This window comes from Lissotriton vulgaris, chromosome 9 (genome assembly GCF_964263255.1).
Source record: "Lissotriton vulgaris chromosome 9, aLisVul1.2, whole genome shotgun sequence".
Classification (NCBI taxonomy): Eukaryota; Metazoa; Chordata; class Amphibia; order Caudata; family Salamandridae; genus Lissotriton; species Lissotriton vulgaris.
In genome coordinates, this window is record NC_141697.1 from 431,047,932 (window position 1) to 431,067,427 (window position 19,496).

The window sequence follows — 19,496 nt, forward strand, 5'->3', positions numbered from 1 at the left end:
AGCACACGCCACCCTCGGAGGAAAAGCCCCGACGCCTTCGCTGTACGACCTGGGGATGTCCTCAGAGGAAGAGGACAACGCTGCCGCCGAAGACGACAGCTACACGGTCGTAGAGACCGATTCCAAGAAGACGCCTGATAAGGTAGGAGACTCGACGTCCCACAAGAGCACGAGAGACCCTGAGTCTCGAAAGAACGAGGGCCAGACCCCGAAGGCGCCGACGCAGCGACATCTGCAGTCCGCGACCACACACAGGCCCAGCGGATCCTCGGAGAAGGAGTCCCTGGCGCCGAGAGCTGTTGAACAGCAGAAGGCTCCGAAGATCGCCTCCGAAAGGGGCCGAGCTGTTGAACAGCAGAAGGCGCAGAAGATCGTCTCCGAAAGGGACCGATCGGCGTCGAGGGAGAAAGACCCGAAAACTTTGACGACATCCAAGGACCCGAAACAAAGTTCGACGTCCAAACATTCGACGCCGGGAGTCTCGCCGCCGAGCCAGGTGACGAAGAGAGGGGCCGAGCGTTCCGAGGCCGAGAACGCGGCCGAAAGGGAAAAGAAAAGACGGCGTTTGGAGGCCGAGATGGCGAGCATCTTGCAGCGGAAAAAGGATTTCGACGCCGAGATGAGTGCCTTTACAATTCCACACAAGACCAAGCACGTTGTGCTAGATCTGGTAGAAGAGGAAGAAGAACTCGTCGACGCACATGGCCCGGTCGCCGAGATGGTCGACGACCAGGGAGATGAGGAGAATCCCTACGAGGATTACGGCTATGACGACTAGGAGGGCAGTAGGTTGGACGCCGAGTCGGCCACCTCTGACCCCAACGAGCAGGATTACCTGGATATCGACACCGAGAGCCCGAAGGAGGCGGTCGACACATACCCCTCGAGGCCCTCGCCGCCTGACGACATCGGGGCATACAATTCGGCGATACAGTCTGCCGCAGCGGCATTTAAGCTAAAGCTCGACGAGGAAAAGCAGAAAGCAGACTTCCTGCTCGAGACTTTGCTCCCAACACAGACAAGGAGCCAGTTCCTCCCAATGCTCGAGAGCGTCTTGGCTCAGGGACAAGAAGCATTCAAGGAGCCCGCAACATGCAAGGCGGTAACCCCTAGAACAGAGAAAAAATACAAACACTCCACGAAGGACCCGGCCTACATTCGAGGCGAGGTCTCCGCAGACTCCATTATCACGGCCACGGCTAGGAAGAGGGCCAACGTATCCACTACCTCGGGCCCACCACCGGATAAGGAGAGCAAGAGGATGGATCTGGTGGGCAGAAGGATCGAACGGAATGCTGCGACCCACTGGCGCATGGCTAACTCCAACGCTCTTATAAACAGGCACATGTACCAGATCTTGGACGGCCTGGGGCACTTGGTGAAGGACCTACCCCAGGAGGCCAGGCAGAAGGCCGAGATGTTGGTCGAAGAGGGGAAAAATGCGGCAAATTCTTGCCTTAAGACGGCCCTGGACGGAGCAGACACTGCCAGCAGGCTGATGATGATGGGTGTCACGGAAAGGAGACACGCCTGGCTCAGGATTTCAGGGTTCAAACCCGAGGTGCAGCACAGTATCCTCAACACACCGTTCAACGGCGAAACGCTCTTCGGGGCAACTGTGGACGAGAAACTCAGCCAACTCAAGAAAGATAATGAGACGGCAAGGTCTATGGGGGCGTTGCAGTTCAGAGGCAACAGAAGAGGCACCCCGTCACGGAGGCCCGGCGGGAGAGGTGGAAACCAACCAGGTACATCACACCAGGCTTTCCAGCAAACGCAACAGACAGACTCACAGGGACATCAAGGTCAGCAGAAGCAGTCCTGGCAGTACCAACCAAGAGGTCAGTCCTTTCGAGGGAGAAACGGACGTGGCCAGAATAGGAGAGGGGGACAGCAGCCCTCCTCGAAGTGACTCCACAGAACTCTGGGTGCCCAGCCGCATAAAGGACCCCGGGGGGCACCACGTACCAAGGGGTCGGGACAATCAAAACACCTACGACCACATGTCACCAGTGGGAGGAAGATTGAAATTTTACCTCCAGGAATGGAGAGAAATCACATCAGACAAATGGATCCTAAACATTATCCAATTCGGGTATTGCCTGGAATTGGAGAAAAGGCCAACAAGCAGGAAACCAAGGGAAAGACCACCAGCAGGAGACCAGCTGGCGAGGCTTCAGGAAGAGGTAAAGGAACTTCTGCAAAAACAGGCCAAAGAGCGAGTCCCATTCAAGGAAAGGAACAAGGGGGTCTACTCGACGTACTTCCTGGTACCAAAAGTAGACGACAAGATGAGGCCCATCCTAGACCTGAGGTTCCTCAACAAATTCATAAGAACACAGAAATTCAAAATGACCTCCCTGCAGGAGGTGCTACCGCAACTGCAGGTCGGAGACTTCATGGTCACGATAGACCTCAAGGACGCCTACTTGCACATACCGATGAACAAAAAGCACAAGCATATGCTCAGGTTCACAATCGGGGGAGGCCACTACCAGTTCACAACGCTGGCCTTCGGACTCAAATCAGCACCAAGGGTATTCACGAAGTGCCTCGCAGCAGTTGCTGCACACCTACGAAGACAGGGGATACACGTATACCCTTATCTAGACGACTGGTTGGTGAAGGCGAGTTCGTACCAAAGGTGCAAACACCACGCACAGACAGTGACGAGCATGCTCATAAACCTGGGGTTCTCCGTCCATTGGGAAAAATCGTCAATGGAACCGGAGCAAGTGAAGACCTTCCTGGGGGCGGTGATCAACACCGTGCAGGCCAAGGTGTTCCCCAGCGAGAAGAGAGCAAGGGCACTGGTCAAGGAAACTCGCCTCTACCGGAAGGGGCAAGCTCGGACAGCGAGGACTGCGAGCAAGATCATGGGGATGATGGCATCATGCATCCACCTGGTGCCGAATGTGCGGCTACACATGAGACCCATGCAAGAATGGCTCCAGGAACAGTGGTCACAGGCGTCAGGCAGTTGGGAGGATCTTGTGGTGGTGACGCACGCAGTGCAAAGGGAGATGACATGGTGGAACATGGAAAACCTAACAATGGGAAAGCCTCTAACACCCCCAACTCCGACTGTGACCATCACCACGGACGCATCCCTGAAGGGATGGGGCGCTCACATGGAGGAGCTCAAAGTGAGAGGACTGTGGACGCCAGCAGATGCGACAAAGCATATCAATTACCTAGAATTGAAGACAATCTTCCTGGCACTGAAAGCCTTCCAGACAAGACTGTACAAACAAAGGGTGTTACTGCAGACAGACAACACCACGGCGATGTTCTACATCAACAAGCAGGGTGGAACACAGTCAACAACGCTTTCAACACTGGCACAGGAGATATGGAGATGGGCCATCCCACTACAGATAGACCTGCTAGCCATACACCTACCAGGGAAAGAGAACATTCAGGCAGACTGGCTGAGCAGACAGACATCGGCATCCCACGAGTGGGAGTTCAATGCTCAGGAAACGAGGTGGTTATTCAACAGGTGGGGAACGCCATCAGTGGACCTGTTTGCAACACGCCAGAATGCGAAATGCCAGTACTTCGCATCCAGACTACCCGAAGAGGGGTCCCTTGGGAATGCCCTATGGATAGATTGGTCCGGGAGATTTGCCTACGCTTTCCCCCCGATACCACTGATACACCGAGTACTGAGCAAGTGCAGAGCGAGCAAGATGACCCTGATACTGGTCGCGCCACAGTGGGCGAGGCAGACATGGTACTCGCAGATCATGGAGATGTCACAGAGTGCACCCCACAGATTCGGCAGAAGAAAGGACCTGCTCTCCATGCAGAACGGGGAGGTGCTGCACCCAGAGCCAGAGACCATGAGCCTAGTAGCATGGCTCCTGAGGACATAGAGTTTGCACATTTGAGACTGCCAGAGAGCACCCTCAGGGTCCTTCGCGAGGCACGGAGGCCGAGCACACGGCGGTGCTATGTCGCAAAGTGGAAAAGATACACGATGTGGTGCAAACGTGAACAACTTCACAAGAAGATGAAGAAAGACTCCACAGTGCTGCGATACCTGACACACTTGCTGGACAAAAAACTCAGTTCATCCTCCTTGAGGGTTCACTTAGCGGCTATAGTAGCCTACACAAGGGGTGAGATGGGCAGAAGCTTCTTCACATCCCAGGTTGTCAAGAGGTTCCTGGAAGGAGCGAAGAGGATCGCACCGCCCAAGCGGGTGCCACCACCAGCATGGAACTTGAACGTAGTTCTCACGGAACTCATGAAGGAGCCCTTTGAACCACTGCACAGGGCCTCCTTAAAGATGCTAACCATGAAAACAGCCTTCCTAGTTGCTATAACGTCATTACGCAGGGTAAGCGAACTACAAGCGCTGACACTACAGGAGCCCTACATTCAAATACATAGTGATAGGGTTGTGATGAGGACGGACCCACACTTCATGCCGAAGGTGGTCTCCAGGTTCCACATGAACCAGTCCATACAGATACCGAGTTTTTTCCAAAAACCAACCAATAGCGCTGAGCGAGCTCTGCACACCTTGGACGCCAGAAGGGCGGTCATGCATTACATTGAAAGGACAAAGGAGCACAGGAAAACGAAACAGTTCTTTGTGTCATTCGCCAAAAATTACATGGGCAAAGCAGTAACGAAGAACACTATTGCACGATGGATAGCACAGACGATTCAGCTCTGCCACAACAGGGCAGGACAGGAACTAGACGAGGGAGTGCGTGCACACTCCACTAGGAAGAAGGGGGCCACAATAGCCTTCCTGGCTAACACGCCCATACAGGACATATGCCTGGCGGCAACATGGGCTTCAGTGCACACGTTCACAAAACACTACTGCTTGGATGTGCAGATGAACAAGGAAGCGCAAGTCGGACAAAAGGTGCTCCAGCACATATTCAGAAACCAGAACTCATCTTCCACCCAGCCGCCACGGAAATGAGAAACCGCTACAAAATCTATGCACAGCATAGTGAATCCAGAAAGATTCACGCTGCAAAACGATTAGTTTCTTACCTGTCGGTGTAGTTTTGCAGCTTGATGATCTTTCTGGATTCACTAGCGAACCCACCCACCTCCGCCAGAAAGATGAGGCTGGAGAGAAAAGGGGTGGTCAAAAAAAAAAAAAAGAGAAGATGAATAGATAAAATGGATTTTACATACAAGGCGGTTAAGGAAAATTCACCTACATAGAACATTGCCATCACTTCGGAAACGGAGGAAACACGGAAAAAAGAATCCGAAGATGGCGCCCAGGGATGGGAGCTTCCGCAGGAAGCATGCCGACGTCACCGGAAATACACCCAAGGAAGGGTGACGCCGACGCCCACCTGGGACACAAAAAAAAAAAAAAAAAGAGAGAAAAGACTACGAATCCGGACCCAACCACAAGACCGCGGAATATGCACAGCATAGTGAATCCAGAAAGATCATCAAGCTGCAAAACTACACCGACAGGTAAGAAACTAATCGTTTCAGCAGTTGGTACGATTTTTAAAGAATATTTGTAATTTGCAAAAATCGACACTTAGAAGACATTTCAGGGAACACAGTCAATGTTTTCCTATGGAAGAAAATGCAGGTAACTGATAAGTACAGTTAAGATTACTTTTGCTGTTCAGCACTGAACTAGAAAGTACAGCACTGGCTTCTCTCCTGATCACAGGTGAGTATTTTGGAAATCGTTCGGCTAATTTTAGAGGAATATTTTAAAGTTGCGAAAATCGACACTTAAAAGAAATTTCAGTGAAAACCAGTCAATGTTAGCCTATGGAAGGAAAGTGAGTTATCAGCTTTCAGGTGAGTACTCGACTGGTGAGGTTAAGGTTCTGGGCATGGACTCTGGAGTCTCCCAGGGTCAGAAAGGTACAGTTGTAACACCCTCAGTGGCGCAGGGGCAGCCGGGTGCAGGGAGAGCAGGCCCAATGCGATCCAATGGAGGGTAGGGGGCCTTTGGTTGGTGGCTGCAAGCAGGCAGGCCACTCAGCTGTGGGAGCTGAGCTCCTGGTCACTTACTCTGGGCAAGTGGGGAAGTAGAGTAGGGTAGTAGGTGCACTCCCAGCGGCACTCTGGCAGGTGGGTGCAGGATGCTTTTGAGCCGTCGGGTGCTCAATGTTATCCAATGGGAACGTTACAAAGTGAACAAAGGCTGAAGGCTCGGGGACAGAGATTCTTCAGGAGTGACCACCACTTAGAGAGGTAAGTTGGGATCTTGGAGAAGAGGTAGGTACCCCAAAAGATGGCACAGGGGACCGTGGGGCGCCGGGTGCAGGGGTGTCTTTTGGCGACTGGAAATCTTATCCTCAGCTGGTTGCGGTTGGAGGGGTCCCTGGTACTGAGGCTTCAGGCGTCGTCTGGGTCGTCTGAGGGTCTTTGGGCACTGGATTTCAGGTCCCAGTCACCGCGGCGACGTCCTCGTGGTCTTGGATCACTCGGGCACGGACCGGGCTTGGCGGGTGCAGAGTGGGCTGGATTTGCGGTTCCAGGCTGGCACCCGGGCTGTTGTTGGAGCAGAACCTCTGCTCAGGGGAGTCCCAGTCTGTTAGAGGGTCAAGGCAGGCAGGTCCTCCAGGTTGTCCAAGGTTGCTGTCCGAAGGAGTCGCCGGGATTTAGCATGAGCAGGCTCCAGGATCGACAGGCCGGTAGGGCTGTGGCCAAGTCAGTTGGTGTCGTCCTGTTAGCAGCTGCACGGCGGATCTTCTTCTTGATCTTCTTTCTTGTTTTCGTATCTGGATCTGAGGAAGGAAGGTTCAGGGTGCCCCTAAATACTGAATTTAGGGGCATTACAGGTAGGGCAAGGGCAGGGACCAATAAGTCCCTGTCCTGGGGTGGGTACACCCCCTAGCCTGCTCCTCTCCTGAGGGAGGGGGGCAGGAGCCTAGCTGTGATTGGGCAGGGCTTCCCATCTTCAAGATGGCCGGAGCCCGGGGTCGTGGTTCACCTCCACTCTCCCACTGGAGGGGTGGGGTTGGCACAGCCTGGCACCCAGGGACCAATAAGTCCCTGTCCTGGGGTGGGTACACCCCCTAGCCTGCTCCTCTCCTGAGGGAGGGGGGCAGGAGCCTAGCTGTGATTGGGCAGGGCTTCCCATCTTCAAGATGGCCGGAGCCCGGGGTCGTGGTTCACCTCCACTCTCCCACTGGAGGGGTGGGGTTGGCACAGCCTGGCACCCCCCACCCCCCCCCCTTCCTGACGTAGGGTTTCCCGCCACTCTTCTCGCCAGAGTGGGGGTCAGAACTGATGGGGGCCAGTTGCTAAGTACAGCAAGTGGCGTGGAGAATCTCACAAGGGCAGCAGGTCTTTGAAGCTTCCCCCCTGCCCATCCTGGGGGAAGAGACCTAGCACCTCGCCCAGGATGTGCATTGTTGCAGGCCCACGAGAGTGGGGGGCTTTCCACCCAGGGGTCCAGCAACATGTCTGCTGTGTGGCAGCCTAGGCAGCCTCGCAGTCCAGATGTGGATTGTAGGTTAGGTTTTGCAGTGTGAATCTTTCTGGATTCACTATGCTGTGCATATTCCGCTATCTGGTGGTTGGGTCCGAAATCGTAGTCTTTTTTTTCTCTTTTTTTCTTCGTAGCCCAGGTGGGCGTTGACGTCCCACCATTTGGTGTACCTTCGGTGATGACGGCATGCTTCCAGCGGAAGCTCCCACCCTTGGGCGCCATCTTTCTTTTTACGCCGTTGGGTCTGGATCGTCGCGTGAAGCTCCTGAAGTTTTGGAGGAGAAAAGGAGAAAAATACGCGAATTTCTAAAGGAAAAAACTCGAGAAGACCAGGAGAAGATCATCAGAGCCGGGACGACGAAGAAGGAGAGGAACCTCGAGATCTTCGACGTCCGATGGAGAATGCGCACACAGGGGGACCCCTGAGCGCAGTAATGGACAACATACCATTTAAATTCTGCCGTAATTGCCACCACAAGTACGCGCAGAGAGACCAGCACCCGGTCTGCAACCTCTGTCTACCTATCGACCACGGGAGCAAGGACTGAAACGCCTGCTCAGTCTTCATGCCGAAGACGCTGAGGATTCGGGAAAAACAGAGGATAGCTCACCACACGAGGCAGGGCAAGGGCAAGCAAGGCCCCGTCGCTGTACGACCTAGGCCTCTCCACCGACGACAAGGACAACATCGCCGAAGGTCCCGATGTCTCCACGGTCGCAGAGACCGATAAGAAATCGTCAGACAAGGTAGGAGAGTCTACGACCCCGAAACCCTCGACAGGGCCTCAAAAACCTGAAGCTGACTCTCGAAAATCAGAGTCTAGGACCTCGAAGGGAGTACAGGCGTCAATCTTCGACCGAAGCTGCGGTCCCTGAAAAACAGCCCAGCGGATCCTTCGAGAAGGACTTTCAGACGGCAAAGACCAGCGAAAAGCAAAGGTCGTCAAAGCAAGCTCCCGAAAAGGGATCCTCGACTTCGAAGGAGAAGGAGCTGAGAGCCGCTTCGACGTCGAAGAGGGCGGCCGAAACGCTCGACGCCAAGCAGGCCGCATAGATGGAGAGAAAGAAAAGAAGGCTCGAGGCCGAGATGGAAAACCTCATCCAGAGGAAGAAGGACTTCGAAGACAAAATGGAAAGCTACAGAATCCCTTCGAAGCCCACAACGGTCCTTAAAGAGATAGAAGAACACGAGGAGTTTGACGCCGAAGAGCCGCTGAAAACTCCGGAGCCCTCAGAGCAGGGAGAAGAGGAGGACCTCTATTACACAGAGGGTGATTATGGGGACCCGCGTTCGAGCTACGACTGGATCCTCGACGGCTCAGGACTAGGATTGGCAGGACATCGAGGCCGAAAACCCGGAGGAGGCTGTGGAGACATACCCCTCGAGGCCTTCGCCGCCAGACGACATTGGGGCCTACTATGAGGTAGTCAAGAAGGCTGCAGCAGCTTATGGAGTCAAATTGGAGGAGGAGAATGCTAAGGCAGATTTCCTGCTGGAAACCTTGCTCCCCGCACAGACAAAAAGCCACTTCATGCCCATGCTGAAGAGTATCATGGCACAAGGCAAAGAGGCGTTCATAGAACCAGCTACCTGCAGGTCAGTCACGCCAAGGACGGAGAAAAAGTACAAGTTCTCCTCCGAGGACCCCCCTTACATCCAGGGAACAGTTTTAGCAGACTCAAATATAGCCGCAACGGCCAGAAGTAAGGCCAACGTCCCAACAACATCTCTGCCACCACCTGACAAGGAAAGCAGGAGGATGGACCTAACAGGCTGAAAAATTGAGAGAAACACAGCAATGCACTGGAGAGTGCAAACTCCAACGCCCTTCTCAACAGGCACCAGTACCAGCATTGGGACGAGATGAACCAATTGCTCAAGCACCTCCCAGAGGAACACCAGCAGAGAGCCGCTCACCTCGTGGAAGAGGGGATTAGCATTGCAAACTCGTGCCTGAAGACAGCCTTGGAAGGGGCAGAAACATCCAGCAGGCTGATGGCTATAGGAATCACAGAGAGAAGGCAAGCCTGGCTCAGGATCTCCGGCTTCAAGACGGAAGTTCAAAACAACATTCTGAACACCCCTTTCAATGGAGAAACACTGTTCGGAGCCCCAGTTGATGAGAAACTCTCCCAACTGAAGGAAGACAACGAGACGGCAAGGTCCATGGGGGCCCTGCAATTCAGAGGGATGAGAAGGGGCACTCCTACGCAGAGGCCGAACGGAAGGGGTGGAAACCAGCAAGGACAACCACACCAGGCGTTCCACCAGGGTCAACAAAGTGACAACCAAGGTCACCAGGGTCAGCAGAAGCAAAACTGGAACTACCAGAACAGGGCCAGTCCTTTCGCGGGAGAGGAAACGGACGAGGCCAGCAGGAGAGGCGGTGAACAACCCCCCTCTAAGTGACTTCACACAGGAAAAGGTGCTCACTCACTCAAACCCTCCGAGGGAAGAGCACGGAAAAGCAAAGAGGAGAGGGCTACACAGACAAGACACAAAAGAACATGTAACACCAGTAGGAGGCAGGCTGAGATTTTTCCTCCAAGAGTGGAGGAAAATAACCACAGACAAGTGGATACTCAACATCATACAGTTCGGATACTGCATAGAGTTTGAAAAGAGACCACCAAACAGAAAGCCAAAGAAAAGAGAGCACTCGGGAAGGGAGCTGCAATTGCTCCAAGAGGAAGCTTAAGAACTCCTCCTCAAAGAGGCCATCGCACCGGTCCCATTCAAAGAACGGAACAGGGGAGTGTACTCAAGTGGACGAAAGCCTAAGACCCATCCTGGATCTACGGTTCCTAAACAAATATGTAAAGACTCAAAAATTCAAGAAGACGTCCCTACAAGAGGTCATCCCACATATAAAGGCCGGGGACTTCTTGTCCACCATAGACCTCAAAGATGCGTACCTGCACATCCCCATGAACAGGCAGCACAAGCACATGCTAAGATTCACAATAAACAAGGATCACTACCAATTCACAACCCTGGCATTCGGTCTAAAGTCCGCACCAAGGGTATTTACCAAATGCCTCACAGCAGCGGCCGCACATCTGCGAAGAGGGGGGATACACGTGTACCCCTACCTCGACGACTCGCTCGTAAAGGCAAGCTCTTACAGGACATGCAAGGTTCATGCAGAGCAGGTCACAAGAATGCTAACAAGCCTGGGATTCTCCATACACTGGGGAAAATGCTCGATGGAACCAGAGCAAGTGAAGATCTTCCTGGGAGCTCAAATCAACACCGTCCAATGCAGGGTGTTACCCAGCAAAAAGAGGACACTCAGCCTACTGAGAGAGAAACGTCACTACCAGAAGGGGCGAGCTCTGACAGTGAGCAAGATCTTGGGAATGATGGCGTCATGCATACACCTGGTCCTCAATGTACGCCTACAAATGAGACCACTCCAAGAGTGGCCGCAACAGCAATGGTCACAAGCTACAGGAAGTTGGGAGGATCTAGTGGTTGTAACGCACAAGGTGCAGGAAGAAATGAAGTGGTGGACCAAAGAGAGGATAGCAATAGGGAAGCCTCTAACGCCACCGGACCCAACAGTGACCATCACCACAGACTCATCTCAGAAGGGATGGGGCGCACACATAAACAGGCTCAGAGTGAGGGGTCTGTGGAGCCCAGCGGATGCGGTCAGACACATCAATTACCTAGAGCTGAAAACAGTGTTGCTTGCCCTCAAGGCCTTTCAGAAACAACTGTACAACCAAAAGGTGCTGATACAGACAACACCACAACAATGTTTTACATCAACAAGCAGGGGGGATCTCAATCATTCCCTCTGTCAAGCTTGGCACAGGAAATCTGGAGATGGGCAATACCACTCAGAATAGACCTGCTAGCCATACACCTGCCAGGGAAGGACAATGTAGAAGCGGATTGGCTCAGAAGGCAGACTTCAGCATCCCACGAGTGGGAACTCAACATACAGGAAACAGAAAGACTATTCAGGAGGTGGGGCACTCCGACAATAGTCCTGTTTGCAACACACCAGAATGCAATATGCCAGTACTTTGCATCCAGACAACCAGAGGCACTATCCCAGGGGAATGCCCTATGGATAAGCTGGTCAAAAACATTTGCCTACGCTTTTCCCCCGATACCACTGATCCCCAGGGTTCTCAACAAATGCATGACGAGCAACATGACACTCATCCTGGTGGCACCACAATGGGCCAGGCAGACCTGGTACTCTCAGATAATGGAGATGGCGCAGGGCCCACCCCACAAGTTCTCAAAAAGAAGAGACCTACTCTCCATGGAAAACTGAGAAGTTCTACACCCAGAGCGCCTCAGCCTCTCAGCTTGGCTCCTGAGGACTTAGAGTTCGCACATCTAAAACTACCAGAGAGCACCCTGCGGGTGCTGCGTTAGCCAAGAAGGCCCAGCACACGCAAGTGCTATGGGGAAAAATGGAAAAGATTCACTCAATGGTGCGGCAAGAAAAAACTCCATAGAAAGCTGACCAGGGAATCAACGGTGCTAAGATACCTCACGCACCTAATAAAAGCTAAGCTAAGCTCATCCTCGCTGAGGGTACACCTGGCAGCGATTGTGGCATACACAAGAGGAGAAACAGGGAGAAGCTTCTTTACATCTCAAGTAGTAAAAAGATTCCCGGAAGGGGCTAAAAGAATAGCGCCACCAAAAAGGATGCCGCCGCCGGCTTGGAACCTGAATGTGGTACTGACAGAGCTCATGAAAGCACCTTTCGAACCCATCCACAAGGCATCACTGCAAATGCTGACAATGAAAGCGGCCTTTCTGCTAGCAATCACCTCGCTACGCAGAGTGAGCGAACTACAGGCACTAACACTGCAGGAACCCTACATCCAGATACACAGTGACAGGGTCGTCATGAGAACAGACCCGCACTTCATGCCAAAGGTGGTGTCAAGGTTCCACATGAATCAGAGTATTCAAATTCCTAGCTTCTTCCAGAACCCCACAACAAGCGCTGAGAGGGCACTCCACACTCTAGACGCAAGAAGGGCAGTGATGCACTACATTGAAAGGACGAAGGAACACAGGAAGACAAAACAGTTCTTCGAATCCTTCCCAAACAGTTACCTGGGTAGACCAGTGACTAAGAACACCATAGCTCGATGGATCGCACAAACGATACAATTCTGCCACAAGCAAGCGGGGCAGGAGCTAACAGGAGGGGCACAGGCCCACTCGACCAGGAAGAAAGGAGCAACAATTGCCTTTCTGGCCAACACATCAATTCAGGACATATGCCTGGCGGCAACATGGGCTTCAGTGCACACGTTTACTAAGCACTATTGTGTGGATGTACAGATGAACAAGGAAGCACAAGTAGGACAAAGAGTGCTTCAACATATATTCAACAACCAACGCTCATCTTCCACCCAGCCGCCACAAAAGTAACGAAACAGCTACAAAATCTATGCACAGCATAGTGAATCCAGAAAGATTCACGCTGCAAAACGAATAGTTTCTTACCTGTCGGTGTAGTTTTGCAGCTTGAAGATCTTTCTGGATTCACCAGCGAACCTACCCGCCTCCGCCAGAAAGATGAGGCTGGAGAAGAAGGGGGAAACGCATGGAATAGAAAGCAAGTTGAAGCTTACAAGATACGTGAAAAGAATTACGTTGGAGAAAGGTTTAACAAACATAGCCATGGATTCACTACAAGGACTCAAAGGAGAAAAAAAGAATCCGAAGATGGCGCCCAAGGGTGGGAGCTTCCACCGGAAGCATGCCGATGTCACCGAAGGTAAACCAAATGGTGGGACGCAACCCCCACCTGGGCTACGAAGAAAAAAAAAAAATAAAGAGAAAAAAGACTACGATTTCGGACCCAACCATCAGATAGCGGAATATGCACAGCATAGTGAATCCAGAAAGATTTCAAGCTGCAAAACTACACCGACAGGTAAGAAGCTATTTGTGTTCAGGGGACATCTCTAAGATGCCCTCTGGTGCATTTAACATTAAATCCCACACTGGCATCAGTGTGGGTTTAATGTGCTGAGAAGTTTGATACCAAACTTGTCAGTCTTCAGTGTAGCCATTATGGTGCTGTGATGTTCGTAATGACAACCTCCCAGTACCATATACTCTTAATGGCATCACAGCACTTGTAGTGCCCTGGAATGGCCCTGGGTACTGTAGGGGCACAGGGCTCATGCACCTGTGCCCACACCGCTGGCATAGGGCATCCAGCTAGAGGGGTGACTGAGGTATGTCAGGGCAGTGAGTTTTGTGGGCATGGCACACCAGGATGTGTGCCATGTCGATTCTCTGTTCAGTTCTGCACTTATGCACTCAGCCTGAAAAGGTAGTGTGTGGGTGTCAGGGTACAGGGCCCCTAAGGGTGGCACAATAAGTGCTGCAGCCCTTAGGGGTTTTCTCTGGCCAGAGATGCCAATTGGGTTTTACTTTCAACACAGTTTTAGGGAAGGAACACATGCCCTGGGCAGCTGGTTGGCAGGAGCCCAGGGCACACTCAGTCAAAGCACATCAGCAGTTCAGCAAAAAGTGGGGGCATACCAATGCAAGAAAGATGGCACTTTCTCACACAGTGCCAGGGCATCTTCTGAAGTTATTGATTCAGCTATGGATCTGTCTAAGATTGCATTCAGGCTGATGGCAGTAGCTGATGTTCTCCGTAGGCAAGGCTGGCTGAGGGCGACGTCGTTCCGCCCTTAGATCCAATCCAAGATCCTAGACCTGCCTTTCGATGGAGAGAACATGTTCGGTAAAAATGTTGACGAGGCATTACAGGGAATCAAGACAGATACAGAGGTGGCACGTTTGCTAGGCATGCTGCTATAAAGGTGTTTTCAGTCCTTTTGTGTAGGATGAGGACAGTTTCAGCAAAGACCGTCCTATCAATTGTACAGATTTCTGCCTTATTCACAACAGAATTATGGGCTGCAGTATGGTGGTCAGCAGCAGCAACATTTCGCGCTCCCAGTGCGTCGGACAATCAGCAGTCGGCGAGGTGCAAACTTTTGGCACAAGGTAAATCCCAAGATACCTCTAGACGACAGTGATGTTTTTCTGCCACCACCGCCCTTTTCTCATCTCCAACTTCAGGAGATTCATCATCTTTCCACTTTTCTGCGCCGATGGGGAAGCCATCAGGAAGGACAAATGGGTGTTGGATATCCTCTATCGGGGCCACACTCTGGAAATTTTTCAAAGGCCTCCACGACATCCACCTTCGAAGAGATCAACCTCTTCCTTTGTTGAAGCAAGAGAGTTCAACCTTGCTGTGTTCCTTCCAGTCAACGAGGGAAATGCTTCTATTCCAACTTCTTCCTAGTAAGAAAGAAATGCAGGAAGGTCCTGGATCTCAGACAGCTGAACAAATACATCAAGAAACAACCATTCAGAATGTTGTCTCTGCAAGAGATTCTCTTATTGGTGAACAGAGGGGATTTTTGTAGCGTCCCTCTGTCTTTTGGACGCATACTTCCACATTCCCATTCACTCAAAGCACCGTCTGTTCCTGAGGTTCGAGGTGGCAGGGTGCAACTATCAGTTCAAAGTTCTACCTTTCGGCCTTCGCTCATCTCCCAGAGTTTTCACAAAGTGCATGGCTCCGGTAGCAGCTTTCCTGAGAAGACAGGGCCACCAGGTTTTTCCCTACCTGGACGATTGGCTGGTAAAAGGGCCTACGTTCAACTCTGCAAGAAGATCTACACAGGCCTGTCGACAGCTGTTCAAGTCTCTATGCTTGCTACTCAATGTAGAGAAGTCATGTCTTATTCCAAGACAGAAACGTACATTTCTCAGAGTGGTATTAGACACCAGAATAATGAAGGCTTTTCCCGCTCCAGAACGAAAGAACAAGGTAATGCACTTGGCATCAATACTGCGCGCAAAAGAGTCCACTTCAGTAAGAGTGTACAAATCTATTCTGGGAATGCTGTCATCATGCATCCTCTTGATACCAAATTGTCGTTTGCACATGAGACCTCTCCAGGAGCAACTGGACATGAAGTGGATTCAGGTGCGGAGCTCTTTCTAAGACATCAGTCTCATCTCTCAGAAAATGCAACAGGCCTGCCATGGTGGGAGGAAGAGCGCAATATCTCTCTGGGTCTCATTTTAGGCACCACAACCCATTTACGTTATGACTACGGATGCCTCGATGGACGATTGTGGAGTGCATGTCCAAGAATTGCAAATCCATGGAAGATGGTCTGTTTAAGAGGTGCAAATGCGCATCAATCTTTTGGAATTGAGGACAGTTTTTCTGGGGCCACAGGCACTCATTCCAAGGATTCAATGTACTTCTGTTCTGGTGAGAAATGACAACACCACAACGATGTTCAACCTGGCCAAACAAGAGGGCACCAGGTCTCGCACGCTATCAGATCAGGCCCAGGAAATCTGGAAATGGCTGATATAGCACAAGATAACGTTGCAAATAGAGCATGTTCAAGGAGTGGGCAAAGAGGGGGGCGGATTCTTTAAGCAGAACCTGCTCCCAGTGTCATGAATGGGAAAAAGATTGGAAGCAGCTACAGTGAGTTTTCAAACTGTGGGGTACTACGAAACTGGATCTCTTTGCGACTGTAAACTACAAGAAGTGTGAAAAGTTCGCCTGCAGGTTTCCTCAGACCAGCTCTTGAGGGAACGCTCTTCACATGCAGTGGACAGGAATGTTCTCTTATGCTTTGCCGCCATTCCCTCTCATCCCAAAGGTGGTTTGCAAAAAGAAGGAAGAACCATGCCATGTCATTGTAATAGCTCCGGCATGGCAGAGCCAGTTTTGGTATTTAGAACTTCTACTGCTGTCAATATCCCCGCACATTCTCTTTAAACATCTGCCAAACTTGCTGTCCCTGGACAACGGCGAGATTCTTCACCCTCAGATAAAATCATACCCAGATTGCATGTCCATTCTACAGCGTTCCATAGCTTTTTCCACTAATAAATCATATGCAGCAAAATGGAAGAGATTCTGCCACTGGTGCATTGGAAAAGGTATTCGTCCTCTCCTCTCAACGCCGGAGCAGGTATCGCCTTACCTCCTCCTTTTAGCAAGATCAAAACATTTGCATTCATCAATCAAAGTACACCTGGCAGCAATCTCCAGGTTTCACAGGAAACTGGGGAAACTCTTGCTATGGTCTACGAGAATACTAAATGAGTTCATGTAGAGACTTTTCAGAGTTTTTCCACCCTTGAAGTGCCCTGCGATTCCATGGCAGTTAAACACCGTTCTTGCTCAACTCATGAAACCTCCCTTTAAGCCGATCCACAAAGCTGAATTAAAATATGTCTTGTGGAAAACTGCACTCTTGTTGGCCCTCACGTCGGCCTGAAGGATAAGTGAAATTCAGGCCTTCACTGTCGCTGAACCATTTCTCCAGTTTAAACGGGATAAAGTAATATTGTGAACAAATCCACACTTTATACCTAAAGTTCCAACTTCTTTTCATCTAAATGAGCCAGTAGTACTGGCAACATACTTCGGAAATCCTTCTACCCATGCTGAAAGGGAGTTCCATTCAGTGGATATGAAGCCATGCCTCAAATTCTACTTCCACTGAACAAAGACTTTCAGGAAATTGGAACAGCTCTTTGTATCATTTACATCTCCAAGGAAAGGCCAGGCTCTTTCAAAGAGTGGTATTGCACGTTGGATTTTTTCGACGATTGCTTTCTGCCATAGCAATGCCGGAAGACCTCTGTCTGCAAGGGTAACTGCACACTCTGCAAGGAAGATGGCAGCCTCTTCAGCCCTTCTTGCCGGAGTATCACTTCAGATATCTGTAGAGCGGCAACATGGTTGAGCATGCATACCTTCACCAGACACTGCTACCTGGATTTGTCATGGAAGACTGATGCTGCAGTGGGTCAAGCGGTCCTGCGACATCTGTTCTCGTGAGGTAGTCTTTTCATATCTCATATCTCTGTTTTATATTGATGATTAGACACGAGGAATCTTTCTGATGAGTCTATATGTATATTTTTATATATACATTTTTATATATAGATAGATAGAGAGAGCGAGAGATAGATTATTTAGATAATAGTTTTTTTTATTCTTGTCACAGTATATATTTATTCATAATGCATAGAGGTGTCTTGGCCTAACCACTATGATTAAAAGGATGGTACTGCTAACTACTCTGATTCAAGCATGGGATTCTATGAAAGATTCAATACTGGAGAAAAAACAAGTTACTTACCTGTACACTGTGGTTATCCAGCATTGATATCTTTCATAGATTCACATGTGGCTCTCCCACCTCCCCATTTCAGCTTGCCATGTATTACCTCATGCGACTATTAACCCAAACACACGTGCACAAAATCTGAGGTATGGTGGCTCTGCTGGGGAGATGATGTCTAGGGCTCTGATTGGGCAAATGTTAGATCTACATAAAAATGCTGATGAATGTTAAAGTTTTCCTTTCTTTTTTGATGGTTTCTAATGTACTTCTATTGTACTGCTTATCTAACTACCTTGAGACTCCCACCATGAAGACGGGGAAGATTAAAGCATGTGAGCAAGTGAATCCATGAACGATCTCAATACTGGAGAACTACAGTGTACAGGTAAGTAACTTGTTTTTTCCGGCTCCATGATGAAATGGGCACCAATTTGTGCTTTGTTCTAGGGCAATGCACATTGTCCTCTCTGCCATGGGAGATTAATGTATGAAGCAGGTACTTAAGAAAGACAACTTGTAGTTTTGCAGACCCAAGATAAGATGTCAGCAATATGCACAGCGTAGAAATTTGCTACTCAACAAACATCAAAATTGTAGTTACAGGTAAGTGAAAGTTTTTTTGGGTGAAATTAGTGTGCTAGAAGTCTCAACCACAGCAGACATCTTTCTCTAACTCTTTATTGGAAAAGCTGGATAATATAGGTGACATTTAAGGCTCTGATTTAAGGCTTACATTTGGGAGAGTTTTTTAAAGGAACCTGTATTTTTATAATGGTTAATGCCTTGATATTTAATGAAAGAAAATAAATGAATATATTTTTGTAGCTGGACCAGCTGTTCCTCCAGTTGTGACTTATCCAAAACGAAGTCAGACAAATGCCACAGATAACGATTTAAAAGAGGAAAACGGTCATCCAAGAAAACCAAGTATCAATGCTGGAAGAGGGATAACACCACCCAGTCCCATGCTCGGAAATGCAAATAATCCAAATAAAGCAGATATACCAGAACGCAAAAAGAGTTCAGTTGTCCCCAATGTAAGTACATGTTTTTATTTTCCAGATCACTTTATTATTTTCAGTTCTTCTAATTTTTTTCATTGAGTATGATGGTTCACTTTCTATAAATGAATGTTTTGTGGCTTAAAGGACATTAAGAGAAAGAGCACCTTGTGCTTCCAGTGGATATTATATCACTTCAGATTTCTTACCCTATTGACTTTCAAAACCTGAATCGTGAGCTCTGGATATGTGATCTCTATGAAACAATTTAAACTACTGTCTGCTTATAAACAAGGCCACAGTACTCGCCCAGAATATCTTACTTGACACACCTGCAGTTTTGGCTTTTCCTAAACTGCTGACTTGTTTTCATCTGCTTTCTCTGTCCTATTTGGACAAGTTGATAATGATGGATAGCAAGATTGTTTTTCTTCGCACTAAATTTACATTTGGCTTTAGCAGTACATTCTTAGGAATTAAAAATGTTGAAACTTCGACTAATGACATTCAACTGAACTCAGGCTGGATTTAACTTTTAGTTCTAAACCTGTTTAACATGTTTCTAATGTCAATTACCTTCTCTCTCTTTTAGGCAAAGAAAATGGTATGAGGCCTGCCTCCATTGTTTATTTTGGGATTAGAGTTTGTTTTTCAAACATGTTGCAAATGGTATCTGTTGCCAGAAGCATTTGAGGAATAATGAAGAAACATTGTTATCTTTTAATTAGTCTGTGTAGGAAGCTTGCTTTTTTTGTGATATATCAAACATCTGAGATACCGTGTAAAGAGACCAGGGGTTCCCTTACGAGTGGACAGAGGTTTGCTATGCAATACCAAAGTGCTCTGTTAGGGGGTAGTGTGGTTGAGGA

General features: G+C 49.7%; 1 protein-coding gene and 1 pseudogene across 2 annotated transcripts in view; both read left to right on the top strand.

Annotated features, from left to right (window-relative positions):
* MARK3 (microtubule affinity regulating kinase 3) overlaps positions 1-19,496 on the top strand; it is a 669,509-nt gene that overhangs the window by 404,641 nt on the left and 245,372 nt on the right. For both annotated transcript variants that reach the window (XM_086937855.1, XM_086937856.1), the window contains exon 13: positions 18,452-18,663. In XM_086937855.1, the coding sequence (XP_086793981.1) occupies positions 18,452-18,663 (212 nt within the window). The remainder of the gene's footprint in view (positions 1-18,451; positions 18,664-19,496) is intronic.
* LOC147690231 (uncharacterized) lies at positions 8,499-9,854 on the top strand (annotated as a pseudogene).